The sequence below is a fragment of the Anas acuta genome, chromosome 1 (genome assembly GCF_963932015.1).
Source record: "Anas acuta chromosome 1, bAnaAcu1.1, whole genome shotgun sequence".
Taxonomy (NCBI): Eukaryota; Metazoa; Chordata; class Aves; order Anseriformes; family Anatidae; genus Anas; species Anas acuta.
In genome coordinates this window covers 64,003,603-64,014,954 of record NC_088979.1, presented here as the reverse complement: position 1 = coordinate 64,014,954, position 11,352 = coordinate 64,003,603, and the positions used below count along the sequence as shown (strand labels likewise).

The following is an 11,352-nucleotide window of genomic DNA, read 5'->3' as shown; positions in this document are numbered from 1 at the left end:
GGGAATTCTGCTCTCAGAGGGTGGTGTGGCACTGGAACAGGTTGTCCAGAGAAGACGTTGATGCCCCATCTCTGGAGGTGTTTAAGGTCAAGTTGGATGGGGCTTTGGGCAAACTGATCTAATGGGTGGCATCCCTGCTTATTGTGGGGGAGTTGGAATTAAATGATCTTAAAAGTCCTTTCCAACCCAAGAATTTCTATGCTTCTACAATTCTATGAGGGATTCTTTATTCCCTGTTCTGTACAGACTTCTATATGACATGCAATCCTCTATGTATGACTGTACCTTATAATAAGATATGCAGTTTTACTACATATCCACACTTTTCATCTATTCTTCCTGGCAGTATGTGATGGCAAAGGGAACATGGTAAGGGACAGGGTGCATTTCATATTTTTTCTAATAAATATGTCTCACCTACCAACTGGGCCAGTTGTGTTATATACTTTGTACTATACCTAATGAAATAAATTTTGGACAAGGCCCTGGGCAACCTGATCTAGTGGATGGCATCCCTGCCCATATCATGGGGGTTGGAACTAGATGATCTTTATGGTCTTTTCCAACCCAAGCTGTTCTATGATTCTATGAAGACCTATGAAGGTGCAAGAAAGACTGATATCAAACTCTGATAAGTATATATGGTAAATGAGGAGAACTTTTGGGTGGTAGTATGGATCACTGAAGGAGCATCTGTAGTTGAGTCTGTTAGGGAGGCTGTTTAGGGACTGCTTTAATTACTGAGTGCACAGTGAAGAGATAACCTAAAGCTAAATATGGAAGAGTGAGCATCACAAACATTTCTTTTCCCTGTTGCTTGTATGCACACACAGGCAAACAACTACCTCCAAAAGGGCAACAGGAGCTGAGGGCTCAAATAACAGGGCCAGCTAAAAGAACTGTCCCACTAAATGGTCATGCTGCTGTTGTGTTTTTCAAAGGGCATGTAAGACAAGGTTTCTAGAGGGCACTAGTATTTTCATTAGACTAGATAATATTCTTGGAAAAACTAGACAAGGCTTATGCACACAAGCTCTTGCCTTAAATATAGATAACATCTTTTATTAGACCACTTTGTGGAATGTTCTTGTCCTTGCATCAATGTAACAGTCACTCAGTAGCTGACAAATTTCAGTACTGTTTGAAAAAATCCTTAAATTTTTCTGTAATATCAATTCTGATGGAGTCTCAAAGAGATTAATCTGACTGCCCATAGGTATCTAGTGTCATATGAGATTCAATGGGATATTTGAAACTTTTGACACAAGAACACCTTCTGGAGAGGCACACTACCCTAGACTGGTAGAAAAGTGTTGGATGATACTCAAGGACATCTCATACTTGATACAGAATGTGACATATATATACATATTAAATACCTTTTAATACCTAATACCTGTATAAATATATACACATTAAATACCTCTGTGTAGGTAACTGAACCTATATTTTTTTTCTAGCTAAACTGGGTTTGACTCCCATATTCTGTGTTGGTTTACAAAACAATCTTTCTCCACACTTATAAGAAGGCCTTCCAAAATCTTCTGCCAGTGTTTTTATTATGATGTAATGTATTCTTATCTCTTGTTCCAAAACTGGAATGACTCTTTTTGTATCTAACCCTAAATTTTAGTAGTTGTTTTCAGAGTCTCATCATCATTGTATGCTTTGTGCAGAATAAGGAGATTATGAGCAATTTCAATCTTGGACTCACATCAGCTGTTCTCTCTCCAAACTCACAAACTGTGAAATCTGTGCCATCCAAAACATCTAAATATGGAAATGAGGCCAATGCATTTACCACTTGCTGCCATTTTTTATAAATAAACTGGTTGAGGGTTTCAAGCTGCAGACTATGAGATATTGTGATAATCAGAGGATCCTTCGGTATCACTTCCTGTGTTCACTAATAAATACATTTACAATAAGGATTTTAAGAATTCTAAATGTTTGCAGGTGTGGACAGACAGAAGGAAAGTTTCCCTTTATTGTCCTTATGGTTTCTCCTTATTTTAACACTGTCATACAAAACAAAATGATCCTACTGATATCAGAAAATACTACTCGATGAAGCCATGCTTTCACAGTAATGTGCAACCACTTTTTAGAGTTGCTGTCTCAGAATATGCTAAATGTGTAAACTCACTATAGACCAATGCCACAGCTCTATCATTATGAGTTAACCCAATGAAATTATGATGACTGAAGTAAATTTGAAGGAAAAAAAAACAAGATTTTTTTTCTTTAAAGACCATCAGAAGAGATGTTATCCCTAGTGCTTAGCTGATCTTGAAGAAGGGTAAACTGAAGAACAAAACGCAGAGCAAAACAATCCGGACTAACTGGGCCTTTGTCAAAGAGAATTAGGAAAGTCACAATGATTGTAACTGTGGACAGTAAAAAGTGTTCCCAATATAAAAATGTATCTTCAACATCTTTTATGTTCTTGAAATTTTAAGGACAGCTGCTGTAAACAGGATATGACTATTTTTATAGACACACTCTCAACTTTGTACAAGAATCATCATTCTTAGTCTGGCCACCCAGGTTACATGTTGGTGTGCAGCCAATTCTCCACCTGTGTGTGCATCTCCAGCTGCTGCAGCAAGGGGACTGAGGTGATGAAGGACAGTACAGAAGTACCTGTTTGACAGTCATGTTGGGGGAACATGACAGCAGGTGTTCCCAGAATAGCTTCCACTTGATTCAATTACCGTCCCTCCTTCCGGCATTCCCTAGCAACTTCAATTTTTTTTTTTGTTAAAGGAAACAAGGAGTTCAAACCAAATGTCCCAGTTTAATGTCTGGAGCACCACCAGAACCTCAGAATTACAACCCCAAATGGATGTCATCCAGAGCACAGCAGCCCACCTGCTCTTCAATGGCACAGACTGGCAGTTAGTAATGCTGCCAAGCTGCCCTGAATCAAATTCACTGAAACAAAAGGAGATTCATAAAAATTATTCAGGTATGTAAACTGCTCAATGATTTGCTTGTGCTGACAATTTTCTTTTTTCTTCTGGTGCAACACATTTTTTGAAAACTTCAAAGTTGGCAACAGGAAAATGAACTCCAAATTCTCTTTTAATTCAGCTATCTTTAGTAACCAGTTTCATCTAAAGTTACATCAGGTAATGAAGTACAAATCAACACCTATAGAAGCAGAGTTTCATGCTGATGAGAAATCACAGAAAGCATGTGAATTTGGAAACCGTGTTTGTTTTTGCAACTAGATGCCATAATGGAGAATTTCAAAGGTACACCTTTTACAACTGACATTGAAAAAATGACGCTTTTTTTTTTTTTTTAGTCAGGCATCTCTAAAGGAGGTACTCTCCTGTTCTCTCTCTCCATGTGACCTTAACAGGTTATTTTGGTTGTTGTTGATGTGTTCTTTTTTTTTTTTTTCTTTCTCTTTTAGTCTTTTTTTTTCTTTCCTCAATTTTATCCCCACCGCACTAGAAGAATCAGTTCTTAATTTACAGTGATAACCTACAGAGAAGAGTTATGATTTTGTGTATTTTTTGAAAGTAATAGGCATATTCCTCATTTATTTAACCAGAAAGCTCCTGATTTATTTCATTAAATAGTTTTACTTATGCTGAATTTTTGAATCAAAAATATTGTTAGTGGTACAACAATGATACCTAGGGCTTCTCACAGTAGTCTTCCACTGGTGAAGAGTTTCTATGAGGACATTCCAGAGCAACATTTTTTCTGGGCTCTTTAATGATTAGGTGCATCAGCTTGTCCATCTCTAAGCCAGAGAAGGTGAAAAAGCTGACAAATGTGATTAGATAAAAGGTTAAATCTAGCCGAGGTGTAATAGTTTGGCTATCATGTTCACTTTGCAGGCTTTAAATGAGCTCTGTAGATTTAAAAGACACTTTTTAGTAGTTCAGTAGGAACCAGAGCTAAGAGATGTTCAGCAGAGCAAGGCACTCTCCAGAATATTTTTCTTTTATTATTTTTACCCAATGATTCATTCCCCAATGGCTTTTTTTTTTTTTTCCCTTCTATAGAAAGAGCAAAGCAGTAGGAGTAGTAGTAGATAGTAGTAGTAACAGAAAGACACAGCATTATATAGTTTTCAAGCCATATGCTATTTCTGTGATAGATGTATTTCTGAAAGCACAGATTTCAGCAAGCACTAGTGCCTGTTTGAGCTGCAAATGCCAAGAATACAAAAGATACATGTGGAAAACATAATCAAAGCAGGTGACTATTGGGTGACAAATTACACCCAAGACACATCTGTTACATCTTTGACAATATTAAAAAAAACTAAATGCATCACTGATCCGCTGCTGAACAGATAGCTATACGTGGTTACTTAAAAATAAATTAAAAAAAAAAAAAAAAAAGATTTTCACAGCAGTAAGAGTGCATAGAGCATATAGCCCAACCTTCTTCTGCAGCAGTGCTGGGCGAGCAGAGATGCCCCGGCAGAGCCCGGGGGGCGTGCGGCGGGGGAGCAGCCCTGCAACAGGCAGGGGTCAGCCATGCGGGGGTGCTCCCAAAATGCAGGGTTCTGAGTGCCCCCCACTGCCCTCTCTGATCCCCCCCGGCCCGGGTGTGGGCGGCCCGGGCTGCAGCACCGCCCCGTGTCTGGGTCAGCCAGCAGGCGGGAGCGGGGCGCTCGGTGCCTCGGCTTTTTCTTCATTTTTATTATTATTACTCCTATTATTCTCGATGCATTTATTCTCCCCCGACACCCTGAAGTTGGATGTCTTCGCAGCCTGCCCGGGTGGAGAGGAGAAGGGAGAGGGAGGAGCGAGCCCCCCGCATCCATCCCGCGGAAAGTGAGCCGCCGTGCTGCTGCCGGGCATCATCATCCTCCTGCACATCCCTGCTCAGGACGCCTTTTCCGAAGACTTAGTTTTTTGTTTTTTTTTTTTTTAATTATTGTTATTATTTAGAAATATTTTGATTTTTTCCTCCATCGGTTGCTCTGGATGCTAGATGCAGGTGAGTTTACCCTCCACTTTTCTATGTCATCTCCCCCCGAGACAAGTGTAAAAAGTTTGCAAACGGCAGGAGAAATCATAACTCGAGCTCCAGGCAGTTGGGTGGTTTGGTTGAAGAGGATTTGGCATTTGTTGGGGCAGTGCCCAAAAGCTAGTGTGCGGAGAAGGCGCTCGCTGCTCTGCTGCGGGTTGAGGCTCTGAAGAGCAGACACTTCCCATCACCTCGGCACAGATCATTTGTTGGGGGATTTCTGTGTGAGAAATTTTTTGCACATCAGAGGGGCTGCTTTAACTTTTAAAGTGCTAACTAAAAGTACCTTGAACTTCAGAAGCCATGGTTGTTTTTTTTTTGTTCTTTTTTTCTTTTTTTCTCTTTTTTTTTTTTCCACTTTTTCTTTTCTTTTTTACACTGTTTTCCTACACCATTAGCATTTTCCCTTGAGTGAACAGTGTGATTTTCAAAAGTCATGGATCTCATAGCATGCATGCTATTGGTTTTGTTTTCATGTGCCTTTCGTGAACTGTACTTTCCTAAAAGTATGTTTGTAAGTCTGTATGCAAGAGGTTCTGCCACAGACGGCAAGTTTGGGGAGCTGGGAGTTATCTAAACTTCTGGACAATAGGCTCCTCTCTTTATTATTTCTGAAGACTTACATGTGTTGCAGTGTTACTTAGGGTATGGAAAAAATAGTCCAGAACAGATGAGGGTTTTGTTCTCAGTGTTGTGAAGTCCCACATAGTTTATCTTCTTTCAACTTCCTTTGAAAAAAAGTTATCTGAGGTACTTTGTCTGGTTGTGGATGCTTGTCATTAAACACAGAGTTGTGCACTGGGAAGACAAGGTTTAGTGCTCACAAACTCAAAAATATAACATTATTTTTCTCTCTCCCCTTAATTAGACAAAACACTACATATCCATAAGTTAGGCGTAAGGTCATGTAATTTATACTCCCGCCATAAAATTTCAAATGGGATTGTCTTTGAAATATGAATATTTTTAAATTATAACTTTTGAGTAGAAAGGTAAGTTCATAAATGAATGAAAATCTCTTTTAAATTTGATTTTAATATTTACTCAGTAATGGGCTGAATAGGGCTGTGTGAATATGTAAATATAAGTGTTTTTTTAATCTTCCCTATATAAGAGAATAACATACGTATAATGTAAGAGAGTAATGTAAGTTTTTTTTTAAAACAAAATGATTTTGAAGTTTGATTTTATTTTATGAATTTTTATTTGGTGTTAATATTTAAAGTGAACTAAGCATCATTTTTGACATGTTGCCTTTGCAAGGGAAGACGATAATCTGCCAATCAGAAATAAAGAATGAGTTCATTTGGAAAAAAAAAAAAATCTCAAACCCTTAAACCTGGTATGTCCTCTACATTCATAATTTAGTTCTTATTTGGGGTCAAAATGAGAGAAGAAAAAACAGCTTCACTGTTGCAAGATACTGCTCAAACTAATGTGTATTGGCAAGTGCAAAAAGAAGCCTTGCACTCTCAGTATCAGTGCCTGTATTTTCAGAAGCTGATATAACATCTTTTGAAACCTTTCCTTTTTTTTTTTTTTTTTTTTCTCCCAACAGACTGCTTCAGAGAAAAGTGCAAGCAGTACTGGATGTCTGTTTTGCTGTATGCTTAGATTACTAATGTCAAAATCAGTTACCAGATGAAGCTTTTAACAACTGGTGACATTAAATGAACTTTTGGCCTGTTCCACCTGGCCATATGTTTTGTATCACTTTGGTCATGTTTTCCATTCCATATAAACTTAAACTAATTCAAGGGAACAAACTGGATATTCATTTGTGTGTTTCAAATACAATTGTAAGCTGTTTTTTATTATTATTATTTTTGTTTGTTTGTTTTTCTTTTTTGAGAAGTAGAATTGGCAGAATTAGAAAGGGTTCAGTCCTGCATGGTCCTCAGATTTTGAGAAACTGGGAGTGTTCAGGAGGTAGAGCTTGGACAATGGCGTGTACAATGGGTCATCAGTAAAGTGGGATAATAAAAAGTAGCCTCTACCAAAGCAAAGTATTTGGAGGAAACAGAAAACAAGTGAAACCTCAAGCACACATCTTCAGCTGTTTTTCCGGAATAACGTGTATTATTCAGTTAGATGCTAACATTGAGGAAGTATTAGACCACTTCTTTCAAGGTAAATGGATGTGAGTTTGGAATCTTTATTGAAATACAAAATTCCACCCAGTTCCAACCCCCTGCCACAGGCAGGGACACCTCCTACCAGAACAGGTTGCCCAAAGCCCCATCCAACCAGGCCTTGAACACCTCCAGCGATGGGGTATCCACAGCTTCTCTTGGAAACCTGTGCCCCACCACCCTCTAAGTGAAGAATTTCTTCCTAACAACTAATTTAAATCTCCCCTCTTTTAGTTTTAAGCCATTACCCCTTGTCCTATTACTACAGTCCCTGATAATCAGTACAGATGACAGAAGAGGAACCTGGGTTTTGCCTGCACATGTGGTATGGGACTGTTGAATTATAATCAGGTGAATGCCACCCAGTGAGCAAATGTCCTTTTATGATTTCTATAAATAAGAATGTTTAATATTTCTTTTTAAATGCATATATATACACATATTTAATAACTGTATGAAAAAATATATTTTTATTACTTATATTTTGATGTTCATAGAGATGCATTTATAAAGTTACATTTCCTAAAGAGATTATAACCTTTGGCTTTGTCTAACTCCAATGCTATGGTGCTTTAATGATAATATTATCCTGTGACAGTCCAAACCCTTGGCCTGTGATTATTCTGGTGAACTTAATTCCCACATAGAAGCATTTATGATGGTATGCAGTAATCTTTGCTACAGATTATCTAGGTGTAACCCATTCAGTTTGGGAAGGGGGAAGGGGGAGGAGTTGCATCTGTGCAAATTAATCTGTGTGTAAATCAGACTTAAGTCTCTCCAAATTTTGAAGCCAGATTCTGCAATATGGTCTGGGGGGAGCAGATAGGACTGATCTAGTTGCATCCTCAATAAACAGTCATGTGCAAACAGATTCGACAAAACTGTCTTGGAAGTAATGGGAACATAATAGATTAATTTTGTATAAAATAGAGCATAAGCAGAATTATGAAACAAAAACAACCAACCAAACAAACAAAACAAACCAAAAAAAAACACAACTACAACTGATAACTTTTTCAGTTCATTTCTCTATATATTCTTATTTTCCTGTGAATTTTTCCTTCTGAAACTCTCCTTCCACACAGAGCCACAAAGCTTTGTTCCTATGCACACACACGCACACAGCTGTCTCTCTTTTCAGTTGTGCCATTAGTCTGAGAAGCACTCAACATCATTGTTTTAATGAGTTGTTCTTTTATTTCTGTTTTGTTCTACTAAACTTTAACTCTGTTCCTTTAAACACATTTGTGAGTAAAATTAAAACATATTCTCAGTTAGTCTCAAATAGTTTCCTTCTGCCTGCAACCAGAATTGTGACAGCTATCTTTTATTTATTTATTTTTTTCAAAATGGTAGAAAGAGGATTTCAAATGTTTTCCCTCTTCGATTTGCTCCTTGAGACCCTTACCAGTTTAAATTACCATGTGCCTCTTAAATGGAGGTAGAGGGAGTAAGCAGAAAACATCAGCTGTTCATGTTCTAAATGACCAAACAGTGGAAGGTCTGCAAAGTGTATGTAATCTTTTCATCATTTATTTATCACAACACAAAGTTAAGACAGACTGCATATATTATAGTTCAAAATCACTGCAATAATGAGACATGTTTATCATAGCGACTTTGTGAAAGCAGGGAAATATTAATAAGAAATACTTGCAATAAACATTTACCATGACAAACAACTTTGATAGAAGAAAAAAAAAACACACCCTCTACAGCTTCAGTACACTCTGATGAACTCTCATCTTTCCAACTGGCTAACACATTTTATTATTTTTTTTACTAATCAATTTGCAAAAAGCAGTAGTTAGGAGTAGTGCAACAGATGCTGCATTTTGAACTCTCTGTAGTTGTTCCAGGAGGACATGTCTCCTGAAAGAAATGTTTTCATACATATGTTTTCATATTTTTAAGTTCAGCAAGCTATAGGTATTGTTTTTTTTTTTTTTTTTTTTTGTTTTGTTTTGTTTTGTTTTGTTTTTTGTTGTTGTTGCTTGTTTGTTTCATTTTGTTTTGTTTGCTTGTTTGGTTGGTTGGTTGCTTTTGTGTGTGTGTGCGGTGAGGAGTGGAAATTCTTACATATATCTATCTGCATTATTATTATTATTATTTTTTTTTATAGAAACATTGGTGCAGAATTAGCCAGCTTTCTGCATGGTTGCAGGCAAAACGGTTACACATTAAGCATGCTGCTGTTGCCTCACAAAATACACACACACATTGTATTCACTGTGTGAGTCTATACAAATTCATGTCTGTGGTAGGAGAGATATGCGAAGCTCTGGATGTTTGTCTACTTTATAAATAATGAAGGTGAACACCTGTCCACTGGTAAATGTAGGAGAAGTGACATTGATATCAGAGCTTCGCCAACCTTTGTAAGCACATGGGAGCTTCAGGGACTGAGCTTGAAATTATTCTTTCTGGGTAAAGAAATAAATTCTCCTCCTAAAATTTTGGTTACAATTAAACTCTAGCCAAGACTAAAGCTTGGTGGATTGCCTTGATGTAGAAGATGATACAGCTTTTCCTCTGGAAAGCTGATGTGAAAGATCAATCTTACATGCATTTTCTCTTCTGAGGAACTTTACTGGAAAGGTGAAAATAACCTTTTCCACGCTAAACAGAGAGCTAAGAAAAAACTGTTTTGAATAGCAAAGGAAATTTCCACAAACTGATTTTGTTGCTGTTGTTGAAAATCAGAGAAAAGACAGAAATATTTGATACAGTTCAAAGAGGAGAAACTGTACATACATGTATGTATTGTTTGGTCTTCATATGGAAATGGTGGTTTTGTCTTTACCATTTGTTTTCTTCTCTTTTCTTTTTCAGAAAGATGGGTTAGCAGAAGGAAAAACAGTAGCTACTCATTGGTAGGAGGGCTGCCCATTTGCTCTGAGAGAAGAGACCATGTGGAAGCACCTTTTTAAGACAGCTTCCAGTCTGACTCTCAAAAAAGATCATCTAACATGATCCTGGGTTTAAACAGAAGATGAATTTGAGGTGATTGCTTGGTTTTTCTGCCCTGAAGTCCCAAGCAGAACTGACCACTGAAGAGTAGAAAAATATTCCTGTGCTACAATACAATATTTCATGCCTGAGTAACCATCTAAGAGATATCTCAACTGAGAAAAATTTGCAAGAAATGATTTGACCTGTAATGGAGGGACACTTCTGTGAAACTGCCAGAGGACTTCAGCACAGGGCACCTGGTGTCTCTACTCTCATTTACCTGTGGCAAAGTCCGAAATGAACCACACTTGGACATACAACCTGAGCTTTGATGCTCCTGCAGATCCTGTAGAGCCTAGGGCTGGACTCTCACGAAATGGGCACACAATAGTGGCTGTTTTTCTTGGATTTATCTTGTTTTTTGGTTTCTTGAATAACTTGATTGTCCTCATCCTCTTCTGCAAGTTTAAAACCCTCCGTAACCCAGTCAACATGCTCCTCCTGAATATCAGTATCAGTGACATGTTAGTGTGCATCTCAGGCACTACCCTCAGTTTTGCATCTAACATCCATGGCAAATGGATTGGAGGGGAGCATGGTTGCAGGTGGTATGGATTTGTCAATTCCTGCTTTGGTAAGAGTTCATTGATAATTCTCTTATCCTATTCTTTTCAACACAGGTGCATGAAGCCAATCAATGAGTTAGTTGTCTCATGGTGTAAGGTAAATAGAAGGATGCTTTGGTTCCCTTGCTATGGTAAACCAAGAGAAATTCATGGCTTAAAACATTTAACTGCAGGCTTTATGAAACATAGAAGAGAGCTGATAAATATTCCTTAACGTATCCTATTTTTGAAATACCTTATTTTTAATAGATGCAAATGTCATCTAGAAAGAGGCAACATACTAGAAGAAGGAGTTTGACTAAGTGAATGAACATACATGGTAGTTCCCTCTTTTTCAGAAAAATCTGTGCCATCAGTAAACAGTTCTTTCAGTGCTGCTTCCATCACAAACAAAGCCTCATGAAAATACTCCATTTGCCATTTGCAATTATCTATTGATCTATAACATGAATTCCCTTTTGTCCCAGATAATGACAGTTTTCATCATTAGATGTTTTCTGTTCTTCCCCAAAGCAAAATCTTTATTTTAAAATTACATGATGCACATTCAATAACAAATTAACTTACAGGAATAGATGTCAGATATACTCAAAGCGTTCATCAAAGTCAAAGTTAAACAGTCTCTCTGTATTCGTCTTCTG

The 11,352-nt window shown here is 37.6% G+C and overlaps 1 protein-coding gene across 1 annotated transcript in view; it reads left to right on the top strand.

Annotated features, from left to right (window-relative positions):
- Positions 1–4,465: 4,465 nt before the first annotated feature.
- Positions 4,466–11,352, top strand: part of LOC137855450 (pinopsin-like) — an 87,806-nt gene continuing 80,919 nt past the window's right edge. The window contains exons 1-2 of the mRNA XM_068679590.1: positions 4,466–4,968; positions 9,966–10,719. Coding sequence (XP_068535691.1) covers positions 10,383–10,719 — 337 coding nt within the window. The 5' untranslated portion in view covers positions 4,466–4,968; positions 9,966–10,382. The remainder of the gene's footprint in view (positions 4,969–9,965; positions 10,720–11,352) is intronic.